We start from the raw sequence: 19,750 nt of genomic DNA, 5'->3' as shown, positions 1-19,750 counted from the left end.
TCTTACATTGTCTAAACAAGCTGGTGACCATCAATCCCCATCCAATGCTCCCTTTCTCTTGCTGTCACAAAGGGCAGAGGTCTGAGACCTGGGCATGGTGGCACATGCCTGTAATCCCAGCAGCTTGGGAGGCTGAGACAGGAGGATAGCAAGTTCAAAGCCAGCCTCAGCGATTTAGTGAGGTCCTAATCAACTTAGTGAGATTCTGTCTCCAAATAAAAATATGCGAAAAGGTTGGGGATGTGGCTGAGTGGTTAAAATGTCTCTGGGTCCAATCCCTAGCACCAAAACAAACAAACAAACAAAAAAAACAAAGAGGGCAGGGGAGGAGATCCCACCCTTTGCCATCCACTCAGGACATGTCACCAGCTATTACCTTATCCATCTTTTCTGACTCTCGTTAAAAATAGAAGCAACATGAACATGCTTCCTCAACCCTAAGTCCTCCTCCAAGTTGCTCCTTTGAATTATGCAACTGTAAAAGCAAACACCCTTCCTTAGAATGGAGAGGTCTGAGATGCTATGTATGTGGTGCCAAGTTTTCTTGAAAGAAAAAGAAAATATTACATGCTGTAAAGGAGAGAGGGCATCCTTGGGGAGAAAATGGGCTTTTAGCTAAGGAGAGAAGAGACTGACTTGGAAGACTGGCCTGCCTCCTGTTCCCTCTCCAGCCCATTGCGTTGGTTTAAGCCCCTCTGTCAAGAAGAGTGGCCAGAAACCAACAGAAACTTTGAGAGCTCCTGAGTGAGCATGGAGGCCCAGAGGCTGATGGGACAATTCACTTTCAACTTGATGAGAGTCCAGGCATAAGTTGACTTGGATTTTGGCCCCACTGAGTCATTGTGGAAAACAATTTTAAAAGGGCGGTTTTTCCTGCCTGTACCCATTCCCTGGCTCTCCATTGGCTCCCAGAGGAGCAGGTGGTGCCAAACAGATACCTAGGCATGGACACCAGCATGCTCATGATAACCACCCTTGGCAACAATAGCCAATGTGGACAGTGGTTTCTGGAGTAGAAGAAAAAGAACAGAGTGGTGAGTTTAGGCACATGGGAGGCATCACTTTAGGGAATCCTCAGACATAAGCAGGTTAATCTCTGAGTAGGCCAACTTCCTACCTGGAGTAGCTGAGGAAAGAGAAAGTATAAAAACTTGATTGTGACTATGAATGTGACCTAGAATTATAGGCTAGAGGACTTTGTCTGACAGGCCCATGCACAGTCACTCAGAAGGTTTCCAAAGGCAGCATTCACTCCCTTCTTTACCAAAGGAAGATCATCACATTTTGAATAGAGCCTCAGTAACCTGTAGAATGGCCTTTCCATTCCCCTTGGATGCAAGATGAGAAGTGGGCTCTGTCACATTGTCCAGTCATCATTCCATATCCATTGAGGATTTATTCCAAAATCCAATTCCTCAGATACTCAAGTCCATTATATAAAATGGCATTGTATTTACATATAACCTACACACATTCTCATAGATATTTCAAATTTTCTCTTGATTATTTATAATACCTAATGTAATATAAATGCTATGTAAATGCTTGTTATATTGTATTGTGGAAGGAATAATGACAAGGAAAAAAAGTCTATAAGTGTAAGTGCAGATGCAAAATTTTGAACATTTTTTGATCTCCAACTTGATTTAGTCTGGGGGTATGGAACTCACCAAAACAGAGGTTCAATTGGGTTTGGATTGTCATGACTTTGGAAGAGAACAGTTTCTTTCTTTCTTTCTTTTTATTTTAATTCTTTTTAGATATACATAACAGTAAAGTGTATTTTGACATATTATACACACACAGAATATAATTTATTGTAATTCGGATCCCATTCTTGTGGTTGTACATGATGTGGAGTTTCACTGGTCGTGTACGAACAGAGGAAGATTATGTCCAGTTCATTCTACTGTCTTTCCTATGCCCATCCCTTTGCCCTTCCCTTCATTCCCCTTTGTCTATTCCAATAAACTTCTATTCTTCTCCTCACTTACTGTGTGTTAGCATCCACATAACAGAGAGAACACTTGGCCTTTGTTTTTTTGGAATTGGCTTATTACACTTAGCAGAGCATCTCCATTTTCACCCATTTACTGGCATATGTCATACTTTCATTCTTTGAAAAGTTCTTTTCCTCTAGATGGGTGAGATCAGGCTTGCTTCACTGAAGCCTGGGGCACCATTCTGATGAGCTGACAGGGCTCACTGTCAGACTTCCCTGGATCTGCTATGTAAACTGCTTCTCCCCACCTCTTCCCTACTAAACATTTGGCTGGAATCTAGCTCTCTGCTGAAGCAGACTCCCATTTAGGAAATCTCTAGTGAGTTTCACCAGACAGCATAGGTAGCAACTCCAGCTCTAAGAAGGAGGTCTCTCCAGTTGACAGACAGTTCTGAGGCTCACCTAGGTGAGGCAGCAGGAAAGGATGTAATTGAGTGATCACTCCAAAAACTCCAGGGGAAGGAGCATGAGAACAAAGACAGAGAAATGAAGAAATGGGAGGAGTGGAGAGGGAAAATGCAGAGGAAGATGAACTATCCCTCTCTGTATAAGCTGCTTTTGGACTAAAGCTCCTAAGAGCCTGGACCAACATGTTGCCCAGAAATAGCACTCAGTCAGCATTTTTCCTGTAGCTTGGTAAGTTGGGTGCTGAAGTTACTTGCCCGCCCCAGGATATGAACTTCTTGACAGACACACTGTAACTTGAGCAGTGAAAATTTCCCCTTCAAAAATGTGTCTCTGATAAACTGTTGGTCTCAAATAAGCACAAGTCTATGTTTGGGCTATCAAACCGAAAATTGAAGGAGAAGAATGTGACAGGAGATTTTTTTAAAACAAAGAAACATTCAAGGAATGACCCTAGATGGAAGCAAATTCTGGAAATTTTGCTACAGCTTGTAGAGATACAGACCTGAACAATAGATGCTTTTGACTTCTAGTCTTTCAAGATCCTTAAATGCTTTCTGCAACTTGAAAGAAAAACTTCATCACATTTAGGAGAGTTTTTGCATTGCATCACAATCTAATTTTTTAAAAAGACATGTATTTGGTATTTATGGAGGCTTTCAAATGAAAAAAGAGAGACAGAAGGAGAAGGAGAGACAGGAGAAGGAAAGGAATTTCCCATCTTACAAGTGGTCAATCTCCTCCAACATCTAAGGTCAAGAAACTTTAGGCTTTTATTTGCTTCCTTAGGTGTGGAGCCAGAGAGTGGCTGTGATAAATCATTTGTTCTTTGGAAGGAAGCTCTGATACTCTACTTAGTCACCCACATATAGAGTTTAAACAACCTTTTTCTATAGAAAGAAATAACACGTTGACCTTTAGATGCTCTGATTTGAATTTAACATGCACAACTTGTGTCCAGTCTGAAGTGACCCTAAGACATTTCTTATTGACAGCAGTTGGTCACACCAGTTCGGTCATCACTGATCCTAAAGAACCTGAAGAGATTGGTTTGAGGAGTTTCCTAGATACTCACGAACAATGGACTACATTTATTGGTGTTTATTGAGTAACTAATAACAATTGCTATTTATGTGCCAACTCCCTCAGGGGACATTTGACATTCATCATCTTATTGCCCAATCCTCTCAGGTAAGCAAGCCTTGTTATTATCGTCTGGAGATTGACACTTCAAAAAGTTATATCATTGACCCAAGGTCACTGAGTAAGTAAGTATCAGAATAGGAAGTTTTACCTGTCTCCATGACCCAAGATGCTTGACTTATTCCTTCTGAAAGTTTGTCACTTGATTTTCAGCACTTCACAAAGAAGGGTCCACACTAGCTGCTTTCCAGTCCTACCATCAACTCACACCTTAAGCCTTACCTCTGACTTCCTCTGTCTCTGTCATCTGGGAGATGAAGGGAAACAGTTCCCAGCAAATGAAATATCCCTTTCTCAGCCTTCAGTTTTAAAACATCTCCAGGATCACATACTCCTTTTCTAGAAAGTTCCCTCTTCTTGGACCCCTGCAACTTTCCCACTTTCCTGTTGCCTTCCTCAACCATCCTCCTCTGTCTCAGTCAGTGGATTCCTCTGATGCCTTTCCCCTCCCATAGATACAGATTTTCTTTAAGGCTCTGCCCTGTGCCTTGGCGCCACTCTCTTAGATTCAAGATGCAGTGACCTCAGTGGGAGGCAGCATAGCATGATGTCTTTGAGCACTGACTAAAGTACCCCCCCTGTCACATGCTAGTAACTTGGGTAAGTTTCTATTTGCCTCTGTTTGTTCATCTATACCATGAGGATTCTTTGGGATTGTTTAAGCAGAGCACTTGAACCTGTGTCTAACAGATAGCAAGCCTCATAGAAGTGTTTCGCATTATATTGTTCAGGCCCCAGGCCCTAATTTTCACCTGTACTTTAGGCCCCCTCCAATTGGTTGCTTCTTATTTCCCTCTGCAGGTCTCTAAATATCACCATGTTCATTTCTTTCATTTCTGCTCCTGAAAGATCAAAGCACAAAAGATGTTTATTGCAATAAGGATCTTCTAGAGATTTATACTCAAAGAAGGAAAACATTCAGAACCATTAGAAGGTAAATAAGAAGGGGACTGTATATCATGACTGATTACATACTTGTAGCATGGATATTTAATGAGTGAGTATATGGTCCTATGGTTTGTTAGGTCAGAAAATTTAAAATTAATTCATACAAATTCAGGTGCTGCCTAGCAACGTGTGGCCTTGAGCGGGAAGAGTGAGTCTTGACTGCAGTATTGACTGACAGCAGATCCTGGGAAGCTGTCTGTCTCTTCTTCTCCATCTGCAGCATTTGAAATTATGATGTTCATGAAAACTAAAATGTTTGAGTTGACATATGTGAAGTTTCTGGTTTTTGTTTTTGTTTTGGTTTGAGTCTACTTCTTTCCTTTAGGCTTCCATTGGAAATAATTGAGTTAACTGGTTTATATTTCATTGCGCATTATTATTTTTATTTTTTTTTCCTTTTTATTGGTCCTTTTTAGTTATGCATAACACTAGGATTCATTCTGACATAATTATAAAAGAATGGAATATAATTTGCTCTAATGCAGTCCCCAGTATTTACCCTTCCCCTCCCCTCCTTCCTCTCCTTCACCCCTTCCTTCTAATCTACTGGTCTTTCTGCTATTTTCTTAGAGATTTTTTAATTAGTGTCTTGTGGATATGCAGGATAATGAGATTCACTATGGTATATTCGTATGTGTGCAAAGGAAAGTTAGGTCAGATTCATTGCACTGTTCTTCTCTTATCCCCATAACTCCTCCCTTCCCCTCAACCTCTTTGTTCTACTCCACTGATCTTTCTTCTATTTTTTTTAATTCCTCCACTTATTTTTGATTAGCTTCTGTAAATCATATTCAACCTTTGTCTTTTGGGATCTGGCTTATTTCTCTTAGCGTAGTAGTCTTTGGATCCATCCATTTGCCAGCAAATGACATAAAGACATTACTCTTTTTGGCTGAGTAATATTCCATTGTGTATACATACCACATTTTCTTTATACAGTCATCTGTTGAAAGGCACCTAAGTTGACTCAATAGCTTGGCTATTGTGAATTGAGCAGCTATGAACATTGATGTGACTGCATCACTGTAGTATGCTGATTTTAAATCTTTTGGATATAGCCCAAGTTGTGGGATAGCTGGATCAAATGGTGGTTCCATTTGTAGCTTTTTGAGAATCTCCATACTGCTTTCCAGAATGGTTGAACCAATTTGCAGAACCACGACCAACATATGGATGTACTTTTTCCCCCACATCCTCGCCAACATTTATCATTATTTGTGTTCTTGATTATTGCCATTCTAACTGGAGTGAGATGAAATCTCAAGGTAGTTTTAATTTGCATTTCCCTGATTGCTAGAGATGTTGAACATTTTTTTCATATATTTGTTGAACTCAGAAAACTTAACACTAATAAAACCAAATAAACCAAACACTAAGTGGCAAAAGAACTCAACAAATCTCACTTTTTATTTACTCACCTTGGTTAGACATCACCACTATCCCAGTCCACCTGCTATCAAAACCTAATGAATTTGATCCTTCCCTCTTGCTCACCATCTGTTTTCTATTGGTCACAGAGCTCTGCCAGTTCTACCTTTTGCAATTCTCCAACCTGGGGGATGAAACTATTTTGGAAGTGATAATTATACACCATATGGATATAGTGAATGCCACTGAATTATATACTTTAAAATAATTCCTTTTCTATTGATTCTGTTTAGTTATAATGACAGCAGAATCTATTTTGATATATTTATACAAACATGGAATATACATTTTTCTAACAGTATCCCAGTTTTGTGGATGTACATGATGGTGAGATTCACTGTGGCATATTCATATATGTATATAGTAAAGTTATGTCATTTGAATGGAAAGTTTTGAGTTACATGTGTTTTACCACAATAAAAATATTTCCACCTTCATTACTATCACCATAGCCCAGTCCACTGTTATCTCTTCTCTGGAATATTGTCACAGTCTCTTAATGGGACTTTTATGCTTCCCCTTTACCTGCTTCTAGAGGTACTGATCTAATAGATGTGAGGAACCTGGATATTCACAAGCAACCCAGAGTGCTTATCACAGTTTGGGAATCATGGCCTACTGGAAATGAAGTTCAAAGTGCTTAGGCTGGCAAAATCCTTCATGTTTTTCCCTAGTGAGTCCTTCTTTCTCTTTATTTTACTTTTACTTTTATTATAACCATTTTACATTTTGACCAAGGATGATACTTTGCCATGAATGAAGGAGTGTAATTCACATAATTCTTTCAGTTTAGGGAAGAAGAAAGGGGAGAGCAGAGTTAGAAAACAGAATGGGAGAGCTCTGGATTTAGATCTTAGCTCAAATCCTAGCTCCACCACTTATCAGCTAGATGATCTAAGTAAGTTACTTAACCTCTTTGATCCTCAATCTCCTTATCAATTAAAAAAAACACTACTCTACAATCCTATTGTGAATATTGAATTAAATTATATATGCAGACAGTTCTTAGTACTGTCTTAAGTGGTGGCATTTAAGTGGACACCTGGCTGAAGGAAGGAAGTGAGCCATGCTACTAGAGTGGCCCTTGCATTCCTCAAGGGATTGGTTCTAGAACCCCACGGAGACCAAAATCTGCAGATGCTCAAGTGGTTTATTTTAAAATGGCGTCATATTTTCATATCACCCACACAAGTCGTTCCACATACTTAAAATCATCTTTAGATTACTAATGATGCCTAATAAAAATGTAAGTGATATGTAAATAGCTGTTACACTATGGTGTTTAAGGAATAATGACAAGGAAAAGGTCTGTCTGTGTTCGGTAAAGACAGAAAGACTTATCAAGTATTTTTCATCCATGATTTGTTGAATCTGCAGATGTGGAGCCCACAGACATAGAAGAACAACTGTATTTATGTTTTTGCAATAGTTTTGTTAAAAACGTGACTTTTAAACTCGGAAAAAAATAAATAATACCATGCTAATGACAGTTTTTCAATTAAATTCAGAGTTGTTTTCTCAAGGTTCATTTCAGTTTGCAGCCCATATAAAGGGCTACGTACATTTTCTTTTTTGCTGTTATTGTTAATATCATTAAAGTTGGGGCTAGGATCAAACATACCAGCAGAGAGCTTAACCTTGGCAAGGTGAAGCAGCACATCTTCCAGAGAGCCAGAAGCATTTGAGATGACTGTGTGGAGATGGCTCAGATGGAAGCCAAAGAAGCTCCCATCAGTTGGTCTCAATCTTCTCAGTAATGGAGGAGGTGAAGTCATCTCCTGAGAATGAGGGGGAGGGTTGGGGAAGGGGGCTTGAGGAGAGGGCAGGAAGTTGGGAGCAGCTGCTGTAGGGAATGTGATAGGGAGTCAGCAAGCGAGGAATGAACGGATTGTTGAACAGCCAGAGGGGCCAGCTTAGGGTTGAGAGCAGCATTGGCAGAGAACCCGATGAGCAGAGTTTCTCCATTGAGCCAAGAGTGGAAACAGCCACCTTCAAGGGGTCACTCAGGGCTGCAGATTAGAAAGGCAGGAATGGGACAAAAGGTAGGGGAGTGAAGCATTCTAGAGTGGGCACAGACAGTACAATGGTTCATGGACCTGGGTTAAAAAGGAAACTCATTTATTCCTTCAACAATATTTAGCTACTGCATATATTACATATATTATTCAAGTACCTGGGCATGAGGAATGGATGCAAGATCGATACACATGAAATCCCTATTTGGACATATGTCCACACAAATGCTTACCTGAAAATGTTTGCAGAAGTGTTATTCATCATTGTTAAAAACTAGCGAAAAAAACAACTATTCTTCAATAGGGGGATAGACAAGCCAGCTTGTGATACATCCCTGCAACAGTAAGAAGAAATGAACTATCAATACATGTAACAATGTAGATGAATCTGAAAACCAATATGTGGAGTGAAAGAAGTATATACAGCACAATCACATTTGTATTAAAGTGTAGAGAATTCAAATTAATCTATGGCAACAAAACAAGATTATTGATTGGCCAGCAGAAGGGAGGTACAAAGGATCACAAGGAAATTTGAGAGTGATGGATAGTTTTGTTATTTTGTTTTTGGTCATGTTTTCACAGGTATATATGCATGTTAAAACCCATCAAATCATGTACTTTAAACAGGCGCACAGCTCTGGTCGTGGTGGCACTCACCTGAACCCCAGTGATGTGAAAGGCAGAGGGAGGAAGATTTCAAGTTTGAGGTCAGCCATGGCAATTTAGTGAGACACTCAGCAATGTAGTGAAACTCTGTCTTAAAATGAAAAAGAAAATTTGCTTGCAGGGGATGTAGCTCGGTGATAAAGTGTTCCTGGTTTCAATCCCCAGTACCAGAAAAAAAATGTATGCACTTTTATGTGGGGCATATTGTAGTTTAGCTGTAATCCCAGCTACTCCAAAGACATAGGCAGGAGGATCACAAGTTTTGTTATTTTCTTTTTTCTTTTTCTTGGTTTTTTTTTTTTTTTTTTTTTTTTTGGTTCTGGGGATTGAACCCAGGGGCGCTATACCACTGAGCCACATCTCCAACCCATTTGTTTTTGAGACAGGTTCTAGCTGTGTTTCTTAGGGTCTCACTACATTGCAGGGGCTGGCTTTGAACTCACAGGGATCACAGGTCTGAGTCAAGCTTTGGCACCTTAGGGAGACCTGTCTCAAGCTTTGAAATAAAAGAAGAAAAGACTGAGACTGTAGCTCAGTGGTACAGCACCCCTGGGTTCAAACCCCTGAACCAAAAAATAGTGTGCACTTTTTAATGTCAATTTTACCTCAAAAAAGATATACAAGATAGAAAAGATACAAGAAGTCCCTGTCTTCATGAAACTTGTAGCCTACAGGAGAGTCACAAACTAGTGAGTAAATAAATATAACTAGTTAGTGATTCCTGCTATAAAGTAAATATAGGGCAATGTGGTAGAGAATTGGGTGGAACAGCAGAAAGGAGTAACTATAGGTAAGATGATCAACAAAAGCCTCTGAGGAAGTGGCATTTGAGCTGAGACCTGAGTGATGAGAAGGAAACAGTCATAAAAAGTTATGAGGGACGAACATTCCAGGCAGAAGAAACAGAATATGCACAGGCTTTGAGGCAGGTAACAGCTTGATGTATTCAAGGAACAGTGTAATATGAGCTTAATAAGCTAAAGGGAAAGAGTAGAGTAGCCCCCCCTTATCTGCGAGGGAAATGTTCCAAGACCTCCAGAAGATGCCTGAAACTAGATAGTACTGAAATATGTGCACACACACTGTTTTGTCATATACATACATACCCAAAATTAATGCTTTTCTATCTTTATACTTTTTTTTTAATATTTTGAGACAAGATCTCATTATGTTGCTCAGGTTGGTCTCGAATTCCCAGGCTCAAGAGATCCTCCTTGCCACTGGGCACAGTGGTGCATGCCTATAATCTCAGCAGTTCAGGAGGCTGAGGCAGGAGGACTGTGAGTTCAAAGCCATCCTCAGCAACTTAGCCAGACCCTAAGCAACACAACAAGAACCTGTCTCTAAATAAAATATTTTAAAAAGGGCTTGGGATGTGGTTTAGTGGTTAAGGACCCCTGGGTTCAATCCCTGGAACAACACAACAACAACAAAAAAATCCTCCTGCCTCCCCCTCACAAACCTTAGTCTCCCAAATAGAAGGGACTACAGGCAGAGGCCACCATGTTGAATTTCCTTTTCCATCTTAACAAAGTACTTATCACACACTGTGACTGTAACTTTTGCAGTTTGTGGTGTGACAGTAAAACTAACATGGATTTTTTTTTTTGTCTTTTTTACCATCTCATGGAGATTTGTTCTTACCATAGATTTTAGAAACTTTAGCGTACAGTTTTTTTCCTTAATAAGTTGAGAACTGTCATCTTTTCATTTAAAGGAAGCACATAGTGACTTATCTTTGGCTTATCTGATTTGCTAGCATCACTACTCTTGTGCCCTGGGGCCATTATTAGGTAAAGTAAGGATTACTTGAACATAAGCACTGTGATACCATGATGTTCGATCTCATAACCAAGTTGATTAAGTAAGACAGCTACTAAATGACCAATGGGCAGGTAATATTTACAGTATGGATACATTGGACAAAGGGGTAATTTCTATCCCAGGTTGGACAAAATGGCATGGCACAAAATTTCATCATTCTACTCAGCAGTAAACAATTTAAAACATGAGTTGTCTATTTCTGGAATTTTCCCTTTTATATTTTCAGATCATAATTTACTACTAGCAACTGGAATTATGAAAGTAAAAACTATGGATAAGGGGGAACTACTATATCAAAAGATGACACTTAGAGAAATTGGCATGTGTCAGATCAGGTGAAGCCTTATAGATGTGGTAAGGATTTGGGATTGCATTTGAACTCTATTGGTAATAAAATGAAGGGCCTAAGCAGAGAAGGGTCATGATCTACTTTATGCTTTAATTTTGCTCTGCTGTTTTGTAAAGGGGCAATGGTCAAGGCAAAACAAAACAAAACCAAAAAAACAACAACAAAAACAGGTAGTGTTATGCTAGCCCAGGTAAGAAATGAAAGAGGTATATAGACTACGGTGGTAAAAGCAGAGATCATGAAAAGTGCTAATATGCAGAATTCCTTTTGGAGGAAGAGTGGACAGGGTTTGGCTCCTAGACTGGATGTAGGAGGGTGAGGGGAAAAGCAGAGTTAATTTTACTTCTGTTTTTGCAAGATCAACTGGATGGTTCGTGGTAGTACCATTTACAAAATATGTGTGCTATCAGCAAGTATGGGTAATTCTATGACTGAGTATCTTAATGCAAACAATCTAGAAGGGAAGACTAGAACAAGATGAATGCTATATTTTTCAAAGGAGTAACAGTCACTCAGCTAAGCTGGGAAAGGAGGATGTTTGGAATTTTGTGAGTTTCACAGTAACTCATTTTCCCCACTGCTTTGATAACATTATAAAATGGTCTTATTTTGTCTCACTATATCATAGTCCTGGAGACATGTTTCGTTTTGTCATTAGACTTGTGTGATGTCAGTGTTCTGTGGAATTGTTTATGTCCAAAATGAGAATAGCATGGTCTACCTGTGAACAACAGGCCAGTTTGTAATAAGAGTGAGGACTAAATGTAAATGCCACAGCAGTTTCCAGATGTCAAGGACTGCTTGATCTTTCAAAGTTTTTGGAGAAGGATCTCCAAAACTTATTTGAACATGTTAACTTAGAAACAGATTTAGATACCCAAGTAGAGATGTCAAGTAAATAGTCAGATAGGCTAGCCTAGAGCTCAGAGTAGGGAGTTCATGGACAGAAAATATCAATATGGAAGTCATCATTGTAAAGATGATATTTATAGAAGAGGGTGACATTTAGTGTGTTAGGAACCAGTTGACATGACCAAGGGAGAAAGAGTACAATGTAGATGAGAAGAGGTTCCAGGATGGAGCCATGGATAGTTCAATACCAACGGGCAGAGATGAGGAGAAACCTGTAAATGAAACTGAGAAGAAAAAGAACTGATGAATAGGAGGCAATGAGACACTGGAAATCAAGAGAAAAGTGTCAAGGAAGAAGTGATCAACTCTATTAAATACTGCTTAGTAGTCACAGAAAATGAAGACCTGCAATCAAGCATTAGATTTGGCAACATGCAGGTCATTGGTACCAATGTCAACACGGTGTCATTAGTGTGATGGAGATGAAAATCCTATTGCAATGGACTAGGCCAAGATTGGAAGGTGAAGAGCCAGAATTCGGATCCATTCATTTGGGGAGTTTTACTCTATAGGGGAGAAGAAAAATTGGATAATAGCTGGAGGGAAAAGAAGGGCAAGAGAGTTGCTTTTAAGGTGGGGAAGGCAGACATACATTGTACGCTGGCAGGAACAAGGAAAATAGAGCCAGAGAAAGGCTGATGGCCCTGGAGAATAGAGGGTAGTGGTGGAGGGTTTGGAATTTGAGAAGGAAGAACAGGGATACCTATTATTATCAAACCCTTTCTCTGGACCAGGGACTATATTAAATATTCCAACTTTACAACAATCCTAGGGAGATTTATTACATCCATTTAACAGATGGGAAAAGGCTTAGAGAAGGTTACATACTTTCTTGATGTCACCTGGCTAGTGAAAGACAGACCCTAGATTTGGTCTCAGACAGTGTGGTGCTAGAGCCTATGCCCTGTACTACATTCTTCCACATTAATGGGTGATGGAGAAAGTTAAAATGCTGGAGCTTTTGTACAGACCATGCTCTGGATTTGCTAGAGGAAAAACCCAAACTCGCAAAGATTAGTGCCAGCTATTTAAGACAAAGGATGAAGAACAACCCAGCCAATTCCAGAGCAGCCACCTCCAGGTAGAGCTTGTCATTTGATTATTGGCTTGGCTTGGTACAGACCTAGCAGGCAGGAGAATGGTACGAGTTCCACCTCACAATCCTGGCACATCCATCATCACATTTCTCTCTTTATTCTTCTCAGCCATTCCTCATGGGTCCTGTTTGTGAATGTAGCTTTTGGTTGACTGGGGAGCAGGCCAATGGTTTCTCTTCCTTTCTGCCTACTCTAATTACTCCCATGTACAACCCATCTCATCCCATCCCCCACCCTAGGAGACTCACAGAAATGCAGATGCCCTCCTAGACAGCTGAAAGTTGTAGTCTTCTGAACTCCCCCAGAAGCAGTGAGTCTAAGAAAAAAGTCAAATTTATGTCCTTGAAGAACTTACAGAAATGATGTGATTGCCACAGCTAGCCTTACTCATATTGCATTCAAATGTCCTAGGACAAGAATGTCTTTATCTCTCTTCCTCACCCAAGTGTCTGAAAACTACCATTAAAGATACATTCCTTGGGGCTGGAGTTGTGGCTCAGTGGTAGAGCGCTTGCCTAGCATGTGTGAGGCACTGGGTTTGATTCTCAGCACCACATATAAATAAAAGAATAAAATAAAGATCTATCAACATCTAAAAAATATTTTTAAAAAGATATATTCCTTATATCATTGCTGGGGATGAACTGCAGATTTGATGTAAAATCAGATAAATACTAATCACATAGGCCACAGTGACCCTAGAGTAGGGGCCCCATGAGAGGTGGGACAAAATTAGCAGTTTGCTTATCTCCATTCTTTTATTTGCCAAGTTTTTTTGGAGCTGCAACCCCTACTAGATCACATCTAGATCCTAAAAAGAGCCAAACAGAGACCCTCTGTCCTCCCACAGAGCTGGAATATTTTCATGAATGGACATCTTATGGGTCAGGTATGTGGGAATTGGGTAAATTCAAATGACTGCCATCTAGTCATTCATGGCCATCCTAGTCCCCCCCAGGGTTCCAAGAGCATGTGTCAGCAAAAGCAGAATGTGCCTTGAGAAGCTGTGGGAAGTACAGCACCTTCTCCTTAGTACCCTTCCCAACGTTTGTAAACATTTTAAGGTATTTCTCTTTCCAAAGCTCATGGCAACACACAATGAGAAGATTCTTTCCTTGAGTTTTATCTTTACATTGTTTCAAGTTATCTATTTAATATATGGGAGTCATCTGAGGCAGTGATTAAGCTCTGTCAGTGATATTTAAAGTAATTTCACTCTTTGCCTTTTCCTCTGACATAAAAGGGCACTGTGGCAAAACAACATGAATGTACTTAGCATTACTTAACTGTACACTTAAAAAAAGATATTGCTGAGCATGATGGCACCTGCCTATAATCCTAGTGACTTGTGAGGCTGCAGCAGGAGGATCACAAGTTTGAGGCCACCCTCAGCAATATAGTGAGACCCTGTCTAAAGTTATCTTCCTCCTCCTTCCTTCACAAAGCCCACAGCTCCTGATTCTTTCCCTTCATTCTTCTCTTATGCCTTCTGACAATTCCCGAGGACCTTTGTCTTCAAAAGTTTAGACAACAGTCCTGGTGAAGTCCTGTAAATAAAGTATTACTATCGTCATTTTTTAAAACGAAAATCTCACCATGTTGCCCAGGTTGGCCTTAAACTTCTAGGCTCAAGCCATGCTTCCTCCTCAGACTTCTAAAGAGCTGGGACTATAGGTGAACACCACCACCATGCCCAGCCTCTCATAATTATTTTTTAAAGGCACCATTGGCCTGCAGGAAAAGGGAAAAGAGAGGAATAGTGTTTTAGTCAGCTTTTTCGCGACTGCAACCAAAACACAAGACAAGTGACAAGAACACTTTTAGAGGAGGAAAAGTTTATTTAGCACTCATGGTTTCAAAGGTCTCAATCCATAGGCAGTTGGCTCCATTGCTCTGGGCCCAAGATGAGGAAGAATATCATGGTGGACGAGTGTCACAGAGGAAAGTGTCTCAGGACCTCACACTAGAAAGGAGAGAGAGAGAGAGAGAGAGAGAGAGAGAGAGAGAGAGAGAGAAGAGCTCCCCTCACCACAAACAAAATATGTACCCTAAAGGCACACCCCCAGAGACCTACCTCCTCCATCCACACCCTACCTACCTACAGTTACCACTCTGTTTCACTGATTAGGTTAATGCTCTCGTAACGCAATCATTTCACCTCTAAACCCTATTTTATTGCCTCACACATGAGCTTTTGAGGGATACCTAATATCCAAACCAAAACAGATGGTAAAACATTTAGGCACAGTTTCCTGGTCCGTCAAGATTCTGAGAATTGGGGAGCTTGGCTGAGAAATCTGGGAGCTAGTACAGTATTGGCAACCATTTTATTTGAGCAATAAAAGTAGACTCTACATGGCAGAACTTTCTCTTCCATCCACTTGCCCCACCTAACTGCCCAAGGGCACTCCCCCAGTGAAGGAAAAGGAAAATCTAAATTGAACAGTATGTACACCTATAGTTGCTATACTTCTCCCAGACATTCCCCATTTGTGATTTCAACCTGATCTTCAAATCTCCACAACTCTGGAGACTGGAGCCTGGCCAAGGTTAAGCACTTCACTCTGAGAAATAAAACACTCTAATTGTCAAAGCCAGGGTTGAACCCCAGTTCTCCTGATTCTCAATCCTATGCTTTCTTTGCGACAGCACAGTGCATTTACTTTAGCCTCCAGGCAAAACTGTTTGGAAAGCATCCCAGGGCCTCTTCTCTTTGTTGACACAAATTCTGTGCAGATCTTGGGTTTATAAAAGCAATGGCAAGTTGAAAAGGAGAAGAGATGCTAACTAGAGAAAAATGAAAGATCCTATTAATATCACTCTAGAAAAGTCAACAACATAGAAATATGTCTGTGATGGAAGAAAAGCTTCTATTTATTTTTGTACCATCAATGAGCACTTCCAGACACTGGAACGCAAAACATCTCCTTAGTCCCTTTTTGTTGAAAGCCCCAAGTTACAAAAAAGGAAGCGTGGATCGTCTGCTTCATTATTATTATGGGAGCAAAGATCTGAATTGAAATGGAAACAGGATCTGTATATGCAGAGGGGAGAAACAGACTGCTAGGTGGGGTGAAAAAGAATCACTCCAATTTATAAAATGTTTACCATCTTTGAAATCACATTAAGAAAAAGGCTAAAATTTTCCAATTTTGTGCAGTCAGCTCATGCTCTTTGGGGATACATGATTGAAAGTGAGGGTTGGCCAAGCATCATTTTTTTCTGTCTTTTGCTGACCACAATATGATCGTTTCAACTGCTGTTGATGCCCCCATTGGCTGGTAGAAAGTTGAGTGTCTAGACTTCTGGGAAACTTGATTATCTGGGGTTCAGTTGCGACTGAAAGTGTTTGAAAAAAGCAATTGGGTAGTAAAGCAAATTGTTCTCCCCCAGGTTAGTCCATTTTTCTCACTGGGACCATTCTACAGTTACCCTGGTTATATGTTCTCAGTGGGTGCCATAAGTCATCATAAAAAGTTTAAAATGTTCTTAAAAGCAGAAACATTTTGCCATGGGATTTGCTTCTCACGGCTGGTACATTAATGCTTATTTATGGGCATTGTGCCAACTACTCCCAGCTTCTTTTATTTTTGGCAATAGATTTCTATGGAAAAATGTTACGAATATATTTACAAAGCTTCAACACCTAAAGCAGTGATTATGTTTTATTACCAAAATAACCTTGTGTCCCCAGTTATGCCAGAGAAATGAACAACATTGTTGTACTTAAAACACAGTCAGGGAACTGTCCCTGCATTGCCCTCAGCATTGCTGTATATGGTTCCCTCCCTCTACATTCCCCTCAGACCTCCCTGCCTGGCTGAGATGTCTCTCACATCTTCCCCTCTCTTCCTGTCATTGTCTTGGACAGCTGCCCAATCCATGGCCCCCACCTTCAAGGAGAAGGATTGACCTTAGGGCTGGAACTAGGACTGGCAAGGAGCCAATGGGGCAATGCCAGTATAGCTTCAAGGATTGAATCCTGGAAACAAAAGTAAGTTCATTTAACTTATTAATAGCTCCTGTAAAATACCAGATGGGCTGGAAAGTCAAAACCAATGCCTTGAAGGAGGTTTGTATATTATCAATGCATTTATATGACCCATAATATCTTTGTCCTCCCATTACTGACAAGCCAGTTGTATTTAAACAATTTGGCCCAGTGCTAGGGAGTGACTTCATGTGTGTTTGATGAAAAACAAAGTCATCATTGGTCTAAGCATTTCAACCCTAAGCAGGCAAGTTTCTAACATCCTTCTTGAGATAAGGGGTATAAATCAATACACATACAGCTCTACCTTTTCCTAGCATTGCTTAGTCCAAGAATCTTCCTTTGACTTAAGATTTATACTATGTAGTAGCTTTCTTTTTGAGTTATTAAAGTGGCTTCTAAAAATTAGCTATGATAATAGCTTATAGTGATGCACTTAGGATTGTTTTAAGTGCATGCTAAACAACTACAGAAGGAAGGGAAAGTGGAAACTCTTATTTAGCACTGTCATATTTGAAAGTGCTTCCCAATTAAGGTAAAAAAAGAGGAGGGAGTAATAAAGCAGGAATAATTCTTGAAACACTTGAAAAAACAACACTTTAACTATTCTCTATGTTGTCCAGGCTGGTCTCTAACTCCTGGGCTCAAGCAATATGCCTGACTCAGCCTCCTGAGTAGCTGCAATAACAGGCACTAGCCACTGCACCCCGCTTAAGAGTGTTCTTCACCTACAATCACACCTATCGTACTGCACCTGACCAAAAAATACAGATATAGCAACAACCCACCTCCCAAATCTAAAGGTCATTTCCAAAAGCAAAAGGACATTCCTTCTCTATATAGTAATGGTTCTCTAGGCTGGGATCTTTGAGAGAAGAGTCTTAGGTTATTGTTTAAACAAACTTTATTTCCTGCCTCTGACATTCCCCAGGGTTACAGAACTGGGGACATCTGAGCCTCATGTTCCATGGAAGAAGTGGACACTGCAATTACAACTGAGTCATTACAGGGGAGGTATTTGGAATTACTGGGGTGATGCACCCAGCTGCAGATGGCAAAGCTACTAAAACTCAGTCAAGTTACCTTTGGGATGAAAACTGGGGAGGCAAGAAAACCATACAGTTGATGTCATAGTTCTGTCCCATTCCATTGAGCCCCCTCCCCCTTCAGTCCCCATTAAGTCCATTCTAACCCCCAGACTGGTCCTAGTGTCCCCGCTAGCTCCCTGCTGAAAGAGAGAGGGAGGAAAAAGATGTCTGAGGTCTCTTCATTTTCTTTGTCTCTGTCCCTAAGGCAACAGGAAGCTGGAGCTGCTGCAGCCGGTCTGGCAGTGATGGCAAGCCCCATTGGCTCTGCAGAGTGAGCAGTCCCGGGAGCAGCTGCCAGTTAGACGGCCCAGAGTTCTGATAGACCTCATTGCTTCGGTTCAGTGCCAAGAGTTGGACGTGTTGGATTCAGTTCCCAGGGGGCTGGAGCATGGTGTCAGGGCTGTTTGAAGACAAGAAAGCAGAGGCAGTTTAGTGCAGTTGGAGGTGCAGGGTGGGAATGGAGGGGAGCGGGAGGAGGGAGAAACTGGCCAGGAGGGATTAAGGCGATGCTTCTCCTTCCAGGGCTTTCCAGACAAGGCCTCCTGACCTCTCATCTCTGTCTGGGTCTCAGGTGAGGCGAGCCCTGGAAGGGGAGGAGAGACAAGAGCCGCGCCCGGGGAAAAGCAGAGATGAGGAGGGCGCGAGCGAGCGAGCCGGGGCTGTGGCTCTAGACCCGCTCGGCGCCCTGGGCGAGGGCAGGCAGCGCCCCCGGGGCCAGCTGGAGGCGGCCCTCGGGCGGGGGTCCGGTGGCAGTCTCAGCGTCGGCTGCCGGGGCGCCTCCCGGGGCCCATTCGTGCTCGGCGCAGGCCTGAGACGGCTCATCCTTGGCCTCGACGAGCTTTCGGGAGCGGGTGTAGGCCAGGATGAGGCCTCCGGCCAGGCAGGCATAGAAAATCATGATGAGCAGGATGTAGAGATAGGCGTCGTCGCCCTTGGCGCTGGTCACCTCGCGGCCCACGAACGGATCAGGCACGACCCCCATGCCCATGCTCGGGCCAGGGCCGGCACCCAGGCCGCTGGCGTTTCCCCGATGGTGCAGCTCGAGCAGCAGGCGGCTCAACAGGGTTCGCAGCCTTTGGCTCTCGCTGCAGTTCATGGCTGTCGGGGAGTGACACGGAGGCTCCAGGACGCTGCTGACCTTTCCCCCGGACAAGGGGAAGCGAGCAAGCGGGCAGGGCGCGGCGACGGCGACGGTGGCTACACACAGCGCTGGGGCGCGCGAGCAGTGGCTAGGGGCGCCGGCCGCCGGGCCTCCTTATCCCCTCACCCCCCGCCCCTCCTCCCCTTCCCCACCACGCCCCCTCCGGCCCGCGGCTGCCTCTTCCCAGGCTCCGGCTGTCTCGCTGCTTGGGGAAAGGGGACAGCTGGTGGGGGAGGAGAAGGGGACAAGGGAGGGGGCGAGCCCAGAGGAGAGGCTGAGAGGGAGGGGGCGGGGGCTCGGAATGCGGGAGGCCCCAGGCAGCCGAGGCTGGCAGGGCAGCTTGCTGGGGCCAAGCCTGGACCTAGGGCTGCGGAAGAGAATTCCTTCCAAGTTCTGGCCACCTGCCCTGCAGGCCCGGCTTTGGCCCAGATACAGCGGCTGGGCCCCCCAAGGCTGGACCTGCCCCTGTGCGCTCTAGCAAGACCTCAGATGCCTTCCAGCAGCTTTCCCCTAACATGGCAGCAGTGACCCCTTCCTTATCCATATCTCATGGCAGTTACTCCCAAGTCAAGGACCTTGGCCAATCTCTCCTCTGGTCCTCATACCACCTTTCCACCCCCATACCTCTAAGCAAGGAGAGCTGCTCAAGCCAAATTTGGTGACAGAGTAGTCAGATTC

The 19,750-nt window shown here is 42.3% G+C and overlaps 1 protein-coding gene across 1 annotated transcript; it reads right to left on the bottom strand.

Moving 5' to 3' along the window:
- Positions 1-17,616: 17,616 nt before the first annotated feature.
- KCNE5 (potassium voltage-gated channel subfamily E regulatory subunit 5) lies at positions 17,617-19,185 on the bottom strand. Its single transcript, XM_079123836.1, has one exon. The coding sequence runs from the start codon at positions 19,025-19,027 to the stop codon at positions 18,599-18,601; it is 429 nt and encodes a 142-aa protein (XP_078979962.1). The 5' UTR covers positions 19,028-19,185; the 3' UTR covers positions 17,617-18,598.
- Positions 19,186-19,750: the final 565 nt, after the last annotated feature.

This window comes from Sciurus vulgaris (assembly GCF_902686455.1).
Source record: "Sciurus vulgaris genome assembly, chromosome: X".
NCBI classification, from domain to species: domain Eukaryota; kingdom Metazoa; phylum Chordata; class Mammalia; order Rodentia; family Sciuridae; genus Sciurus; species Sciurus vulgaris.
This window is presented reverse-complemented; position numbering and strand designations above follow the sequence as displayed.

Coding starts and splice junctions, on each gene's coding strand:
- KCNE5 (XM_079123836.1), bottom strand. CDS start 19,027: ATGAACTGCAGCGAGAGCCAAAGGCTGCGAACCCTGTTGAGCCGCCTG.